This window comes from Rhinoraja longicauda, chromosome 3 (assembly GCF_053455715.1).
Source record: "Rhinoraja longicauda isolate Sanriku21f chromosome 3, sRhiLon1.1, whole genome shotgun sequence".
In the NCBI taxonomy this organism is placed as follows: domain Eukaryota; kingdom Metazoa; phylum Chordata; class Chondrichthyes; order Rajiformes; family Arhynchobatidae; genus Rhinoraja; species Rhinoraja longicauda.
Genome location: NC_135955.1, coordinates 14019818 through 14038517, shown reverse-complemented (window position 1 = coordinate 14038517; position 18700 = coordinate 14019818). Strand labels below are relative to the sequence as shown.

Genomic DNA, 18700 nt, shown 5'->3' with positions numbered 1-18700 from the left:
GGAAACTTCTACCAGACCACCCCACAACCACTGGTGTTTGAGAGAAATATACAGGTTTGTCTGATCTCTCCCTGCAGCTAATACCATCTAATAATTAAGGTACCATTCTTGCAAACCATTTCTGCACTCTCTCCAAATCTTCCATAAACACCTGTAATGGGGTAACCGGAACTGCACACACCACAATATGGCCTAACCAAAGCCTTAGAGAGCTACATCAAGACCTCCTGACTCTTATACTCAATGCCCCAACCAATGAAGGGAAGCCCACCATATGCCTATCTACTTCACGGAGGTATGGACCTGGATTCCAAGATCCCTCTGCATACCAATGGTGTTAACGTCCTTACAAAATTCACCATTATACCAGTGACGACAAGAGTATTTCATTGAGTTATAAAGTAGCTTGGGACCCCAAGGTTGTAAAAGGTGATATATGAAATTAGTGTTTGTTGTTGTTTACGGTCTCTATCTCCAATTTGAGAAGACGGTGTAAGAGCTGGTAAAACTACTGCTTCATACCACCAGCAATCTGAGTCCTATTTGATCTCTGGTACTCTCTGTGCAGTTTGCATGCTCTCCCGTGACCACATGGGTTTTCTCCGGGTGCTCCCACATGCCAATACCAGCCCATTGGTAAGTTCCAGAGACACAAAGAAATGCAGATGCTGGGACTGGAGAAGAGTCCCATCCCAAAACGTCACCCATCTCCAGTTCTCAGGAGATACTGCCTGACCCGCCGAGTTATCCCAGCACTTTGTGTGTCCATTGCCAAGTTAACTACTCACTGTAAATTGCCACTAGGATGCAGATGAGTGATAGAATTTGTGGAAGAGTCACTGGGAATGGGGAGAATTAAAATGGAATAGGAATTCCTTGTAAAAATAGTGGTCAGCATGGACTTGGTTGGCCATTCATTTGGTGCTGATCGACTGTGTATTTTTAGTCCACAGTACTCCAAACCCAAACTGAATCAAGTTCAACCAGCTCAGGACAGACCACAGCAGTAGAGTTGCTGCCTTAGAGTTACAAGAGACCCGGGTTCGATTCTGACTACGGGTTCTTGTCTGTATATGAGTTTGTATGTTCTCCCCGTGACCTGCGTGGGTTTTCTCCGGGATCTCTGCTTTCCTCCCACACTCCAAAGACGTACAGGTTTGTAGGTTAATTGGCTTGGTAAAATAATAAATTGTCCCCAGTCTGTGTAGAATAGCATTAGTGTGCGGGGATTACTGGTAGGCCGAAGGCCCCATTTCCGGGCTGTATCTCTTAACTAAACTAAGACAGACCAAGAATCAGTTTTCCTTAATCGGAACACCTCAGCTGCTCAATTCCCCAAAACTAATGTCCCCAGGGTAGGGTGGTAGTGACTTTATGGTAGGGTGTGAGTGACTGCTAATGATGTGGATATTGAAGGGAATATCCTACTTACTGTTACAAGATTGTCACATCGAGACTGGATAGCTTGAATGAAAAGCCCACTGGCAGCAGAGTTACGATGAATAGCACTGATAAAGTCTTGCACTGGAGGTTCGTGAGAAAGATTGATGAGATCTTGAACATGATTGACTATCAACCAAGTCAAGTGCTCTGAATCATGAAGATTTTGACACTGTAACAACACAAAGCAGCATTCAGCATCTGATTACAGTTTTATGGTTTAACATAAACAAGTCCATCCTTTGGCTCAATCCAATTTTCTAAAATGACTCAAACAGCATAAAAATATTCACCAGCGTGTAATTGCCTGCAAAATCTGAATTCCACTGTCCTTCCCACCCACAGTTATGGGGAAAGGCCAAGGAACCAGGATTATAATAAATAGTCATGTAATTTAATAAAACTGAAAAACTGAGACGTTATCAAACTTGTCTCATTTAAGTTTGCCACAAGACATGGAAAACAGCCACAAGATTGTAAATAAAATGCCCGGAGATTTAGAGACACAGGAAGTGCAGAAGGATCCCCACCCAAAATGTTGAGGCTGAAGAATTATCCTGACCCGAATCGTTGCCTATCCATGTCCTCCAGAGATGATGTCTGATCCGCTGAGTTACTCCAGCACTTTGTATTTTGACAGGAGATTTATACAACCGAAAACTGGCAGAACTGACCTCGTGTGCACCCAACAGCCCATTATGGTGATGTAAAATAGAACTACAAAATGGTAGAGCAATTCAATATACATCCAATAGGTCTTGGAAGACTAAAGAAAAGTAACACTAGGTCTTTTGCAAACTGAAGTTTAAAATTCTTGTGGATATGAGGATCGCGGGGCGGCACGGTGGCGCAGTGGTCGAGTTGCAGCCTTACACCGGAGGAGACCCGGGTTCGATCCTGACTAAAGGTGCTGTCTGTGCGGAATTTGTACGTTCTCCATATGACCATGTGGGTTTTCCCCGGGTGCTCCGGTTTCCTCCCCCACTCCAAAAACGTACAGGTTTGTAGGTCGATTGGTTTTGGTAAAATTGTAAATTGTCCCTAATGTGTGTAGGATAGTGTTAGTGTGCGGGGATCGCTGGTCAGCGCGGACTTGGTGGGCTGAAGGGCCCGTGTCCGCGCTGTATCTCTAAACTGAACACTAAAATGAAGACAAAAAAAGATACAAAGTGCTGCAGTAACTCAGCGGGTGAGGCAACATCTCTGAAGAGCATGGATAGGTGATATTTTGGGCCGAGATCCTTATTTATACTGATTCTAGGTGAGAGAAAGACAGCTGGAAGAGAGAAGGAGCAAAGCCTGGTAGGCAAAAGGTTGATGCAGGGGAGGAGGGGCTTTGATAGGTAGATAGCTGGACAAAGAGTGAGACAACAGGATTGAAGAGTTGCGAATTGTGAAGGAATGTATGTGGAAGGGGAGAAGTAGGTGCAAGTCCATGTAAGGCACGGAGGCGATGGAGTGTTGGGGAGGAGGAAGGGACCGAGGGGATGGGGGTTGTAATTATCCAAAACTGGAGAATTCAATGTTCATATCGTTGGGTTGGAAGCTGCACACGCAGAATATGGGGAGCTGTTCCTCCAGTTTAACTGTGGCCCACTCTGACAGTGGTGGAGGCCCAGGACAGAAAGGGCAGTGTGAGAATGGGAGGAGAGTTAAATGGTTAGCAACCAGGAGATCCTGTAGGCCTTCTTATTTTTCTAAATTCTTTTTTCTCTTTTGGTATTGGTAGTATTGTCACGTGAACTGAGTGAGTTGGAAGGGGGAGCGGAGGAGGGGAGGGATTTTTTTTATTTTTTAAATCAGGAATACATTCCTAAGCTTGCGAGAGTACCATTCAGTAGTCTGCTAACAGGGCCAAAAAGCCATCTTTGAATCTAGTGGAAGTTTTTGTATCTTCTGCCCGATGAAAGAGGGGAGAAGAGGGAATCAGTTTAGTTTATTATTGTTAGTTGTACCGAGGTACAGCAAAAAGTATTTTTGTTGCGTCCTATCCAGTAAGCAAAAAGTTTAGACATGATTACAATCAATTCGTCCACAGGGTACAGGAAAAAGAGTACATCTTTTAATGCAAGATAAAGTCTGATAAAGTCCGGAGTGGCCAGGGTGTGAGTGGTCCTTGTTTATGTTGACTGTTACCCCGAGGCAGTGTGAAGTGTAGATGGTGTCGATGAGGGAGGGGTGGCGTGGAGAATGGTTGCTCTAAGTGTAGGTATGAGTTTTATGTTTTGTGGCATTTAAACCAGAACTCGATCGAGGAGGCCATCAGAATACTGTTCCTTTTTATGCCGTTTTTCTCTCTCTGGCTATGTTCAATGATATTTCATTTCTGCAAGAGAGATTTCATGTAACCTTACCACATAATCACAGAAGAGAATGAGTGCTCCTCTTCGAACAATTTCCCGATTGCACATGCCCAATTTAGAGACTGATTTTGAAGCTCCGTTTTCTGATATCTGAGGACTCAGCAGCTTTGTGCGAGACAAGCTGTGTCTCCTGTGTGTTTGAGGAAAAAAACATAGAGCTATAATATCTTTCTGGTAAAATTGAATAATTCCTCAATGCCGAAGTCCATGCTTTGAATATTGATAGTTCAATGATGCTTTCTTGTCACTTTTGCATAGATCACATTTGCATGAGTTGCTATATTTTGGACCATTTATAAAAAGCCCAAAGTCCAGTTCAGGCGATCGATGTACTGGAGCGGCTCCCGACCCAGGCATTAGGGTGACAGAGGAGGTTTACATAATAAGTCACAAGGCAAACAAACAACATTTTGCAATTTTTCAAGAATTCCTGAGGCAGGTGAAGAACAGAGTAGAACTGCATGAAAAGCACCAGCAACAAGTGCCAAGGACGTCCTGTTGCACGGAAGAGATGTCGTACCAACAGAATGCCTACGCCGACTGGAATGGCAACTTTACATTTATTTATTGATAGAAAGATACTGCATGGAAACAGGCCCTTTGGCCCACTGAGCAAAAGTAGGATAACATAGAATTCGTGTGAGTGGGAGATCGATAGTCACTGAGGGCTTGATGGACCGAAGGTCCTGTTTCCACGCTATGTCGCTAACCTCCGAAAAGTACATGTCGACCGTCAATCAACCGTTCACACTAGTTCTATGTTATCCCACTTACGCATCCACTCCCTGCACACTGGGGACAATTTACAGAGCACAATTAATGTGTTTGGGGAAAACTGGAACACCTGGAGGAAACTCAGACAGCCACAGGGAGGAAGTGCAAACTCCACACAGACAGCACCCAAGGTCAGGATCGAATTCTGGACAGTGGTGCTGTGAGGCAGAAGATCCACAAGCTGCACTACTGTGCCACCCACAATTTCTATTGCACATTTAACATTGCAAAACAAGGCAAACTGCGGACTGAAAATGACACGGCCAACCAAAGGAGATGTTAGGTCATGCGATCACACACATTTGGTAGTTTTGAGGAAGCGTTTGAAAGGTGCAGAAATTTAGGAAGGGCATTACAAGATTCAAAGCTTAAGCAGCTGAGAATCCAAGCATTTCAAAACCTGCAGGCAACATCTGAATTATAATCTATCTATTTTATTCCTAGAGTAAAAGTGTGGCACAGTGGTGCAATGGCAGAGTTGCTGCGTTACAGCGCCAGAAACTCGAATTTGATCCTGACTCTGGGTGCTGTCTGTTCGGAGTTTGTATGTTCTCTCTATGATCACATGGGTTTCGGTTTCTTCTCACACTCCAGCTTTGTAGCTGAACTGGCTTCTGTAAATTGCCCCGACTGTCACCGATCCTTTTTACTCCCGAGGTGCTGCCTGACCCGCTGAGTTACTGCAGCACTTTGTGTCTATCTTGGGTGAAAAAACATTTATCTTCATCACTCACTTTGGGGTCTGATGCACCTCTGACCACCAGTTGTAATTTGTGTAATTAACGAGCAGTAAAATCTGGCACCAAAGCAGCACGAGGGAGGGATGAGTGGGAATGATGGTCTGAACCAAGTTGTTCAATGTCTCCAATGTGTAGAAGCTCCCGTCACTGCCATTTCCCATAATCAATTTAGTGGCAGCTGCAGTGATTCTTCTAAACATTCCTGAAATAAAGGAAATAAACTGATTTATACACTGCGCCTTTCAACCTCAGGAGATACCATACAACCAAGTGATGTAGGAAAATAACTGCAGATGCTGGGACAAATCGAAGGTATCACAAAATGCTGGAGTAACTCAGCAGGTCAGGCAGCATCTAGGAGAGAGGGAATGGGTGACGTTTCGGGTCGAGACCCTTCTTCAGACTGAAGAAGGGTCTCGACCCGAAACGTCACCCATTCCCTCTCTCCTAGATGCTGCCCGACCTGCTGAGTTACTCCAGCATTTTGTGATACAACCAAGTGAAATACTTTGAGAAGCAAAATCACTGTGGGAATCTCTCAATTTGCACATAAATAGCACTGTGATCATGGGGTTAATGTGGCCTTGAGTGTTAAAACTAAATATTTATCAGCTCTCCCCCCACTAAAATCTGTCTGAGGAAGGATCCTGACCCGAAACATCGGCCATCCATGTCCTCCAGAGATGCTTCCTGACTCGATGAGTTACTCCAGCACTTTGTGTTCTACACAAGATTCCAGCATCTGCAGTTCTTCCTGAACCTTATATTTCTCTTGTTTATCGTATTGTTTACAGTGTACTCTGTTTACATATTCTGTTGTGCTGCTGCAAGTAAATGTTTCATCGTTCTGTCTGGGACATTTGACACTAAAACACTCTTGAATCTGACAATGGCGCCTAACAATTTCACAACTGTTTCAACGAGTGCAGAAAGGAGTGGCTGGGCATTACCTGACTTGAAGATGTGTATCAGGCACATCAGCAGAGTGCCGACCTGCTGACAATAGAAAGAGTGCTGCTGCTCACTCATGTCCACCCTCAGCAGTTTGTTCACAATATCCTCCAGGAGTATCCCCACCAGCTGCAGCAGGAACCTGGACAGAGAGACGACAGTCAGCTTCCCACCGCGCCAGGCCCCCGGAAAAGCAAACTCACAAACGTACAGATTAGGCTGTTCAAATATGCAGACCAGGTTGTGGATTTCATAAATAGAGGAACAGAATAACAAGCAAATAAAGGTTAATAAAAAAGGACACAAAGTGCTGGAGTAACTCGGCACATCAAGTCAGCATCTCTGGAGAGAATGGATAAATGACGTTTCGGGTCTCAGACCATTACTTCCTCCATTAACTGTCGGTTAACCAGTACCACAGTTAGAATCATCCCTCTTGGGATCACACTGTCCCTAGCCAATAATCGGCCTATCAGGGAACCACCCTGCCTGAGGTGATCTGCTGCCATCTCTGATTTATCCCGCTCTTTTCCTGCTTCTCGTTCACCCCCACCCCCTCCCCCACGATCAGTCTGCAGAAGGGTCCCGGCCCAAAACGTCACCTATCCATGTTTTCCAGATGCTGCCTGACCCGGTGAGTTACCCCAGCACTACGTGTCCTTTTGTGTAAGCCAGCATTTGCAGTTCCTTGTTACTACAAAGGGTAATAAACCTTACACGACCTGAACCTGGACTAGATCCAAATTGGGGTACAAATACAGCCAAGGGGGTTCTCCGTGGTTTCTGATGTAATTTGATGTTTAACCCCCTCGGGCTGCTAGAGCAGCGGAAGGATCTTGTGGATCGGGCACCGCTGGAGGGCCCACAGATGAACGTGTAGATCGTACACTGCCTGCCCACAGCGGCGGTAGAGGGACAGCATCGCCAGGCCACACCCTTGCATTACGGACCCAATATCGCCGCCAGGACAACAGGCCTTGAAAGCCAAGATAAAACTTGATATTTTTAAAAGAACTAGATATTTGGATGGCACATGACAGTGCCGGAAACATGGCAACTCTGTGCATTGCCTCAGAAGAAATCTACTCATTTTAAGCCAGTTTTTTTTAACCAGTCTGAAGACGGGTCCCACCCCAAAAACATCACCTATCCATGTTTTCCAGGGAATGCTGCCTGACCCGCTGAGTTACTCCAGCATATTGTGTCTAATTTTGTATGATTAAGTATGATTGTGCTTATGGATAGTATGATTTTACTGAATTGTGTGCAAAACAAGGAACTTCACTGCATCCAGGTACACATATTGAAATTTCTCATCGAATAATATCATCTCAAACAACAAGCGACTCCCTTAGTAATATCATTTTGGTTTGATTTAGTTTATTGTCACATGCACCGAGCGAGGTACAGTGAAACGCTTTTGTTGCGTGCTATCATAATATCAGTAAAGACTCAAGTGTTGAATGTGGTCCAGAAATCATTTGACACCGTCTTGTCAATTTACCATACGTCTCAAAAAAGTAAAATGCACCACAAATACCTTGCAAAGGTCTCTTCCGGCAGATGCTTGTTCTGCACGTCTTCCTCGTGCTCCTCTGCAGGCAAGGTTGGATTCCCTGTGTCCCTCAACCTGCTTATGTTCTGGCAGGTAATCAAATATGGGGACAAGGACAGCTCTTGAACCCGCGATAGGACAATATCCTCAGTGGACTGGGAGATCAGAACCCGCAAGATGGCAAGGATGCCGGAGATCCAAAGCTGAACAATTCCAACTGACTCCTGGAAGGTGAAACAATTTAGACTTTAGATACAATGCGGAAACAGGCCCTTCGGCTGAACTGAATGTGCACCAACCCCGTACTTAACACTAACACTTTCCTGCATACGAGGGACAGGTTTTAGATTTAGATTTAGATTTAGAGATACAGCGCGGAAACAGGCCCTTCGGCCCACAGAGTCCACGCCGCCCAGCGATCCATGCACATTAACACTATCCTTCCTTTGTCCCGCCCCCCTGACATCAGTCTGAAGAAGGGTCTCGACCCGAAACGTCACCCATTCCTTCTCTCCTGAGATGCTGCCTGACCTGCTGAGTTACTCCAGCATTTTGTGAATAAATACCTTCGATTTGTACCAGCATCTGCAGTTATTTTTTTATACTATTTTAACACTATCCTACACACACTAGGGACAATTTTTACATTTACCCAGTCAATTAACCTACATACCTGTACATCTTTTTCTACAAATTTACCGAAACCATTTAACCTATAAACCTGGATATCTTTGGTGTGTGGGAGGAAACCCAGAGAAAACCAACATGGTCAGAGGAAGAACGTGCAAACTCCGTACAGACAGCACTCGTGGTCAAGATGGAAGCCGGGTCTCTGGTGCTGTAAGGCAGCAAATCGGGCACTGCGCCACCCTAATTTAGCGTCTTGTTTAATTTTTGCTTCCTGCTGACAAAATAAATTTCTGATTTCAGCAGCAAAAAAAGAATGAGGTCCATAAGCTGAAAAAATGGTGAAAATCTGAAGTGAAACAAAGGTCTATAAACATCCTTATCATGCACCTGAAACTTTAATTCCCTCTCGACAGATTCTGCTTGTCCTGCTGGGTACATTTGCATTTTCTGCTTTATAACCAAACACGTTCCCCAGTTTTTTAAATGTTGGCAACCAACTCAGTGCAATTGAAACACCATAGAGTCATATAGTACAGAAAAGGTGGCACAGTGGCATCGCTGCTGCCTCACAGACTGGAGACCCGAGTTCGATCCTGACCTTGGGTGCTGCCTGTGTGGAGTTTGCAAGTTCTGTGTCTGTGTAGATTACCTCCAGGCACTCTGATTTCCACCCACATCCCAAAGACACACGGGTTTGTAGGTTAATTGACTTTTGTAAAATTGCCCCTGGAGTGTACAGAGATGATGTGAAAATGGGATAACGTAGAACTAATGAGAACAGGTGATCGATGGTCACCGTGGACTCGGTGGGCTGAAGGTCCTGTTTCCATGCTGTATCTGTAAGGTGGTTAGGAAGGGAAGTCACAAACATATCTCAAAGCTTTGCAAGATGAACTTACCAGGGTGGCGGGCATAGCAAACATACTCTTCAGCAGCATGTCAACAGGGCGCAAAGACGAGGGTGCCACTGTCTCAAACAGGGTGTTCAGTACTCCTAAGGCCTCATGTGAATCAAGGTGCATCTGCAACAGGGACAAACAATGCACAAATTAATTTCAACGTTTCCCCGAGGACCTCCACACACAAAATGCACAAGTTTAAAAGCATGAGAAAACCCTTCCAAGTGGCTCCCATCCCCACTTCTCCGTCGTCACCAACTTGGGGGGTAGGCTCCTCCTCCCAACACTGACCAGATGTATGGATCCTTCTCCTATCAACACTGAAGATAGACACAAAATGGAGGAAAGGAATAGGTAAATAGTTGACGATTTGGGTCAATAGACAATAGACAATAGACAATAGGTGCAGGAGTAGGCCATTCAGCCCTTCGAGCCAGCACCGCCATTCAATGCGATCATGGCTGATCACTATCAATCAGTACCCCGTTCCTGCCTTCTCCCCATACCCCCTCACTCCGCTATCCTTAAGAGCTCTATCCAGCTCTCTCTTGAAAGCATCCAACGAACTGGCCTCCACTGCCTTCTGAGGCAGAGAATTCCACACCTTCACCACCCTCTGACTGAAAAAGTTCTTCCTCATCTCCGTTCTAAATGGCCTACCCCTTATTCTCAAACTGTGGCCCCTTGTTCTGGACTCCCCCAACATTGGGAACATGTTATCTGCCTCTAATGTGTCCAATCCCCTAATTATCTTATATGTTTCAATAAGATCCCCCCTCATCCTTCTAAATTCCAGTGTATACAAGCCCAATCGCTCCAGCCTTTCAACATACGACAGTCCCGCCATTCCGGGAATTAATCTAGTGAACCTACGCTGCACGCCCTCCATAGCAAGAATATCCTTCCTCAAATTTGGAGACCAAAACTGCACACAGTACTCCAGGTGCGGTCTCACCAGGGCCCGGTACAACTGTAGAAGGACCTCTTTGCTCCTATACTCAACTCCTCTTGTTACGAAGGCCAACATTCCATTGGCTTTCTTCACTGCCTGCTGAACCTGCATGCTTCCTTTCATTGACTGATGCACTAGGACACCCAGATCTCGTTGAACCCCCCCTCCTCCTAACTTGACACCATTCAGAACCCCTCTTCAAACTCTGAAGAAGGTTTCAAACCTGAAACAGCCTGATCTACTGAGTTATTCCAGCACTTTGTGTCTATCTTTGGTATAAACCAGCATCAGCAATTCCTTCCTTCCAACATTGACCTGATATAGGGATCTTTCTCATCCCTCCTTTACTTGCATCTCCCCCACCTGAAGATGAGCCTGCAGTCGTTGAACTGTTCAAGTTTAGATTATTTTTCTCCTTGTGGAAACATCTTGTTTTATCAATCCACTTTTCAAAAGCAGGTTGATTCTGCTTGCATAGAACACAAAGTGCTGGAGTAACTCAGCAGGTCAGGCAGAATCTCTGGAGGACATGGATGGTCGACATTTCAGGTCGGAATCCTTTTCTGTGACTGAAGAAGGGTTCCAACCCAAAACGTCACTATGCATGTCCTCCAGAGATGCTATCTGACCCATTGCTTTACTCCAAGGAACTGTGTTCTACATAAAATTCCAACATCTTCAATTCCTTGAGTCTTCATTATGCTTGCAATTCTCCTCCCCTAACCATTTTAAACGCACATTCATACGTTTTTCATCTCTGGCCTTTATACAACCACCTGCCTATCACTCGCAAGCTTTGTCCTTCCCCCTTCTCTCTTCCAGCTTTCTCCAAACCACCACCACGATCAGTCTGAAGAAGGGTACTGTCCCAAAACGTCATCTACCCATGTACTCCAGGGATGCTGCCTGACCTGCTGAGTTAGTTACTCCGACAATTTGTGTCTTGTTTTGTAAACCAGCTTCTGCAGTTCCCCGTGTCTGAACGTAACCTCGTAGCTACTGTGCCCTTGAGCACTAGTGTCAGCCGATATGCTGTCCGTATCCAAGATGGACACAAAATGCTGGAACAACTCAGTGGGCCAGGCAGCATCTCTGGAGAAAAAGAATAGGTGCTGTTTGGTGTCGACATCAACAGTTGTCCTTACCTGCTGTTTAACCAGCAGTGGTAGAATCATGTCAGCTATCTGCCGAGAAAGACGCTTCCACTTATCTTCGTTCTCTTTGTGGCACTGTTGCAGCACTAGAATCAACATCTCCAGCACCTGCAATAACAAAAGGACGCGGACATTAACAGTGTATTCCTCACCCACACAGTCAGTGTGAACATTGCATTAAGAGAGGAGAGATTCATGAAAATGGGAGGGGGGGGGGGGGGGGAGGAATGGGAATGAGGTGAGGTAGCCGCATTTTCCAGCCTCTTTCCTCACAAGTAATGTCAGGGCAAAGTGATGAAAGGCAATGGGTATAGATGTAAAGAACATAGACAGTACAGCACAGCACAGGAACGGGCCCTTGGGCCCACAATGTTTGTGCTGAACATGATGCCGAGTCAAACTAATCCCCTCTGCCTGAACGTGATCCATATCCCTCCATTCTCTGCATATCGATGTGCCTATTTAAAAGCCTCTTACTCACCAGTTAAAATTAAATACATGATCTGGGCTGCTTTTCTGTACTTTACATTAGTTTTATACTGAGCATAGTAGAGTTGTGATTCAAAGAGAACAACCTGTCTCTCCTCATTTGGGCTAAGCATAACAATTATACAGTGTGCTTACTGCAGCAAACCATTCAAAGATGCTTCAGGGGACCAATAATCATAATTTGAAACCAAGCCACACACAGCATGATTGGGACAAATGAGCGAGGGGACAAAAATGGGCTTCAAGCCTCTCCCTGGAGCAAAGGGAGATGAAGATTTTCTGGACCAGTTGAAATGTTTCATGAAATTGTCAGCAATTTTTGGCTCAGACCACCATCCTGAAGCATGCAGCTCAAGAGGCTATTTGGACGTTTAAACTTCTGACAACATTGGAGTAGGTTCAGAGGAGATTCACCAGGATGTTGCCAGGGATGCAACAGTTGAGTTATGAGGAGGGACTAGAGAAGCTAGAACTGTTCTTGTCTGAACAAAGGCCCCGACCCAAAACGTCACCCATCCATGTCCTCCAGAGATGCTGCCTGACCCACTGAGTTACTCCAGCATAGTTTTAGGTCTGTTTTTCCATGGAGCAGAGGAGTTTAAGAGGGGACATGATTTAGGTATAAACAATAGTTAGGGGCGTAACTGAGGTGAGACTGCAGGAAACCTTTCCCCATAAAACCTGGGAACTAAGGTTTCGGATAAGGGGGAAGAGATTCAGTGGAATACGAGAGGAATCCTCCTGCCCAAAGAATGACAAGTACCTGGAATGCATTGCCTGAGAATGGTTGAAGTTGGGTCTTTAGACTTTAGATACAGCGCGGGAACAGGCCCTTCACCCCTCCAAGTACACACCAACCAGCGATCCCCGAACACTATCCGACACCAGAGGAAAAATTTACAATTTTACCAAAGCCAATTAACCTGCAAACCTATGCGACTGCGGGGTGTGAGAGGAAACCGGAGCACCCAGAGAAAACCCACGTGGTCACAGGGAGAACGTGCAGACAGCACCTGTAGGCAGGATCGAACCCGGGTCTTTGGCACTGTGAGGCAACAGCTCTACTGCTGCGCCACTGTGCCGCCCTTTCTCTATCAGTATTTCTATAGTGTCAAGATGAGCACTTTGATCACTTTGGCTGAAAATGTTACTGGCAAAGTGGAGCAATCAGAAGCAGAGACATGCAGAACGCTGCAATTGGAAGAGCGCAGATACCTTGGAAACACGTTTGGCCTGATAACCATTTGGCCAGTTCCACTATTCAATTATGACATGCAACCCTTGGTCCATTTAGCTACCATAGCTCCATATCCTTCAATATTCCACACTGGCTAAATGAAAGAAAGTAAGAGTAATAAAGCCTGAGCTATAGGGAGACATTGTGCAGGCTAGGACTTTATTCCTTGGGGAGCAGGAGGATGATCTTATTGTGGTATACAAGTTCATGAGAGGAATAGATTGGGTAAATGCACACAGCTTTTGCCCAGAATAGGGGAATTGAGAACCAGAGGGCATAGGTTTAAGGTGAAGGGGGTAAGATTCAATAAGAAATTGAGGGCAAACTTTTTTTTTGCTCTAAGGGTGGTGGGTATATGGAATGAGCTGCTGGAGGAGGTAGTTGAGGCAGGTACTATTGCAAGGTTTAATAAACATTTAGACAGGTACATGGTTTAGAGGGATATTGGCAAAGCATGGGCAGGTAGAACTAGTGTAGATGGGGCATGTTGGTCGGCATGGGCAGGTTGGGCAAAAGGGCCCGTTTTCACACTGTATGGTTCGATAACTTTAATGGTCAGTGGGTTTGATTAAGTGCAGAGTTTCTCACTAGGAAGATTTCAGAGGGGCTTCCATCGGCTTTATCAATGATTTAACCTTCAGTGCAGAGGCCACATTAAGACAGCAGATAGGGTGGTGCAGCAGTTCATGGTGCTGGGTTCGATCCTAACCTCGACTGCCTTGTGTGAAGTTTGCATGCTCACTCTGTGACCACAGGGCTCTTCTCTCACATCCTAAAGACGTTCCGATTAGGTTAGCTGCTACAGAAAACTACCCCTTAGCGTAGTTATTGGAGAATTACTGTTATGAGGAAAGATTATCCAAGCCGCTGCTGTTTATTAGAACAGACCTTCATTGGGGAGACCTTATTGAATCATACCAAATGGTGAAAGGCCTGGATAGAGTGGATGTGGAGAGGATGTTTCTACTAGTGGGATAGTCTAATACCAGAGGCCATAGCTTCAGAATAAAAGGAAATATCTTTAGAAAGGAGATGGGGAGGAATTTCTTTAGTCAGACGGTGGTGAATCTGCAGAATTCATTGCCACAGACAGGTGTGGACGCCACGTCATTGGGTATTTTTAAGGCGGAGATTCACAGATTCTTGTGGCAGGGGAATGGGGTTGAGAGGGAAAGATAAATCAGGCATTATTGAATGGTAAAGTAAACTCGATGGGCCGAACGGCCTACTTCTGCTCCTGTGACATGAACTTATGGAAGAGGAGTGGAGGATATATTCTTCTAGGTTTCTTTATTGTATCTCCCATGACGCCCCACATTCGGAAACCCTGTTATGAAATCTACTGTAAGCACGAGCTATATTCTGACATGCACCCAGTATTAAGACCAGGCATTTTCAGGTCAGGCACAACACTGGCCAGGAGCAGTTCAGTCAGAGCTCCCACTGCACTGTTTGACACATTGTTGCACCCTAAACATCAGCCCAAAACGGAACCAAATGCGGGTCAAAGTCACCACTGTCTCTCAATGCTGAACGATTTGTTACATCAATGTTAACCGTATAAGAATTAAACCTGCAATTCTTACCATTTCAAGATGTTTATTGCAGCTCTATTTAAAAAAAGAAAACTATGTTTGTTAAAGCATTTGGGCTAACAAGACATGACAATTGCTACACTGGTTTTAATTAGCCAGACCCACTGAAGTGCGGAATCTGTTCAGCTTGATGTAATTAATTCCTCCGTCATAAATGCCAGAGCTAAGAGATAATTTGTCTAAATATGAACATTACAAATATTTAAAATAGACACAGAAGTTGAATTGGGAATGAGATACACAATCAATGTAACAGAGGCCAGAGACAAGGACCACAGTTGATGGAGCATGAAACAAAAACAAGCGTTGCAAACACATAACAGGTTCATGAACATTTCAAACAAGGTTAGATTTTGAACCAGGGTTGTTAACACATGCATGCAAAGAAGTACACCCAGAGGACTAATCATCTGATCTTTGTTTATCTGCTGACAGATGTGTTGTGTATTTGCTCCTGCAGTTCCAGTCTCTATCCAGGATTTCTTTCAAGTATACATCTACAATTGGAAAGTAAGGGAAGCGAGTGGAAGAGTTTAAGGGGATCTGGCAGAGGGGAGATGAAGGTGACAGGTTGGAGGGTTGGAAACACCAGGCCAGAAAGCAAAAAGCAGTTGGGATACAGAGTACAGCACAGAACATTCCAGCAGTCAACAAAAGGGATGTTTGAAAATTGATATAGTATCGTAGAATCATAAAGCATGAAAACAGGCCTGTCGGCCCAACTTGCCCCAGCCGACCAAGAAGCCCTGCATTTGGACCACCTACCTGCATTTGGCCCATATCCCTCTAAACCTATCCTGTCCATATACCTGTCCAAATGTCTTTTAAATATTGTTATCGTACCGGCATCAACTTCCTCCCCTGGCAACTTGCTCCATATACCCACCACACTTTGTGTGAAAATGTTGCTATTCAAGTTCCTATTAAATCTTTCCCTCCTCGTCTTTCCCTTAAACCCATGTCCTCTGGTTCTTGATTCCTCTACTCTGGGTCAAAGACTGTGGATTTACCTAATCTATTCCAGAGCACAGAAACAGGCCCTTCAGCCAACCTTGGCCATGCCAACCAAGATGTTACTGTGGGCTGGTCCCATTTGCCTGCATTTGGCCCTGAGCCCTCTAAATCCTTCCTATTCATAGCATGGATAGTTAGAGAGTCATACAGTGTGGAAACAGGCCCTTTGGCCCAACTTGCCTACAATGACCATCATATCCCATCTACACGAGTCCCACTTGCCTGCGTTTGGCCCTTTCCCTCTAAACCTGTTCTATCCATGTACCTGTCTAATTGCTTCTTAAACATTGCGATAGTCCCTGCCTCAACTACCTCCTCTGGCATCTCGTTCCATACACCCACCACCCTTTGCGTGAAAAAGTTTTATCTATATACCAAAACTCTCGTTTGTTTGTTTGTTCCTGAACTACAGCCAAAACGGTACACGATAGAGCAACAATTTTAGGCCCACCTTACTCACCAATTACTCACTTAATGCTAATGGAAGAAGTTTCATTAAAATCGGTGTTATATTTTTTAAGTTATTCACATTTTAAAGTTTAAATCTATCTCCTAGGAAGGGGGGGGGGTTGGAGGGAGGATGAGGGGGAGGGGAAGGGGGGAGGAGGGACGGGCGGGGATGGGGGGGGATGGGGAGGGGGGACGGGGAAGGGGGGACGGGGGAGTGGGGGAGGAGAGGTTGCTGCACCAATGCAGGAGAGGTTTGGGCCCAACGGGTCCACTTGGTCTAGTATATTCCTATAAAATCTTCCCCCCTTCACCTTAAACCAATGTCCTCTGGTTATCGATTCCTCCACTCCGGGCAAGAGACTCTGTGCATCCACCCGGTCCATTCCTGTCATGATTTTATCCACCTCTATTAGATCATCCCTCATCTTCCTGCGCTCCAGGGAATAAAGTCACAGGCTGCTCAACCTTTCCCTATAGCAACATCCTTGTAAATCTTCTCTGCACTGATTCCAACTTAACAACATCTTTCCTTGAAAATGGTGCCCAGAACTGAACACAATACTCTAAATATGGCCTCACCAATGTCTTATATATTTGCAACATGACCTCCCAACTTCTATACTCGAAGGCCAATGTGCCAAAAGCCTTTTTGACCACCCCATCTACCTGACCTGACGTCACCTTCGAGGAACTATGTACCTGTGCTCCTAGATCCCTCTGCTCTACAACACTTCCCGGAGCCCTACCATTCAGTGTAGGTTCTGCCCATGTTAGACTTTCCAAAATGCAACACCTCAAATTTCTCTGTCTTAAATTCCACCAACTATTCCTCATCCCACCTGCCCAAAAAAATCAAGATCCCGCTGCAATTTTTGACATCCATCTTCGCTACCTGCAATACCACTCACTTTTGTATCTTCTGCAAACTTGCTAATCTTGCCATGAACATTCTCATCTAAATGTTAGATGTGACAAAACACCCCAGGTACGCTGCACAGGAGAACAACTATGATACGTACTTCGAGTGCTATTCACCCCACTACCCCAATGGAAGGCAACTACATTTAAGGGCAAATCAGGAATTGTTTTTGCAAGCTTCTCAGTATCCAAACAAAAATAATCAACAGTGCGATAAGGCCAATTTCTAACTGTGCACAGTGAATAAAAGCTAATGAAGTAAAAGTAGCGTGATAAATAAAAATAGAAGAGGAAGGATATGATTCACAGATCTCTGCCCACTTTGATTTGGTGTCAGTGCACCAAGTTCAATGTTGTGGTGGAGAAGACTGACAGAAAGAACAGGAAGGATTGGCATGTCATTAATGACATGCGCCACAGCAAAGCAATAAATCATCTAGAATTTGGTAAGAAACAGTTTATGAGAGAGGCCACAAAAACATTGATCATAAAATAGTGCTGACAGGAAGTATAAAACATAAGCCCCAGGCCCAGTGCAGGTCAAGAGGTCCCTCTAGCCTGTTCTGTCATTCAATAGGATCGTGGCTGATTCATTCTTGGCCTCAACACCACTTTCCAGCTCTCTCCTAGTATTCCTCTTTCCCCTGTCCTTCAAGATTCCCTTGCCGTTTAAATATCTATCCGTCTCTGCCTTAATAATATTTAATGACTGCCTTCAACGCTCGCTGGGATAGAAAATTCCAGAGAATCATATTTCCTGCTCATCTGCCTCTAAAATGGGAGACGCAAGGAACTGCAGATGCTGACTGACAAATAAAGACACAAAGTGCTGGAGTAACTCAGCGTGTCAGCCACCATCTCTGGAGAACATGGATGGGGACGTTTCAGGCGGGGATCATTCTTCAGACTCAAGGAGGATCCCGGATGAAAATGTCACTTGTCCATGTTCTCCAAAGATGCTTCCTGACCTGCATTGAATTGAATTGGATATTTTACTTTTACATGTGACAAGTCACAGTGAAATTCTTTGCTTGCACACCCAAGGCAAATAGTCACCCATAAAGTGCACTGACAAAGTTACAAATCCCCCCCCCCCCCCCTCACTCGTGCTAGTTCCCCCTTTGTTCTCCCCCCCCCCCCCCCCATGCTGGATCCTCGTTGCGCTTCCCCCTCCCTCACGGCGCCCTTTGTCCAACTAAATGCTGGAGTAACTCAGCAGGTCAGGCAGCATCTCTGGAAGAAACTAATAGAAACATAGAAAATAGGTGCAGGAGGAGGCCACTCGGCCCTTCGAGCCAGCACCGCCATTCATTGTGATCATGGCTGATCGTCCACAATCAATAACCCGTGCCTGCCTTCTCCCCATATCCCTTGATTCCACTAGCCCCGAGAGCTCTATCTAACTCTCTCTTAAATCCATCCAGTGATTTGGCCTCCACTGCCCTCTGGCAGAGAATTCCACAAATTCACAACTCTCTGGGTGAAAAGGTTCCTTCTCACCTCAGTTTTAAATGGCCTCCCCTTTATTCTAAGACTGTG

The 18700-nt window shown here is 45.2% G+C and overlaps 1 protein-coding gene across 7 annotated transcripts in view; it reads right to left on the bottom strand.

The window, feature by feature from the left end:
• Positions 1-18700, bottom strand: part of htt (huntingtin) — a 206899-nt gene that overhangs the window by 58214 nt on the left and 129985 nt on the right. For 4 of the 7 annotated variants that reach the window (XM_078432037.1, XM_078432046.1, XM_078432056.1 and 1 more), the window contains 8 exons: positions 14771-14794; positions 11450-11566; positions 9353-9475; positions 7809-8047; positions 6268-6410; positions 5312-5519; positions 3795-3933; positions 1433-1612 (listed from right to left, as the gene is read on the bottom strand). In XM_078432037.1, the coding sequence (XP_078288163.1) occupies positions 1433-1612; positions 3795-3933; positions 5312-5519; positions 6268-6410; positions 7809-8047; positions 9353-9475; positions 11450-11566; positions 14771-14794 (1173 nt within the window). The remainder of the gene's footprint in view (positions 1-1432; positions 1613-3794; positions 3934-5311; positions 5520-6267; positions 6411-7808; positions 8048-9352; positions 9476-11449; positions 11567-14770; positions 14795-18700) is intronic. The other 3 variants (XM_078432031.1, XM_078432053.1, XM_078432058.1) reach the window with 1 other exon arrangement.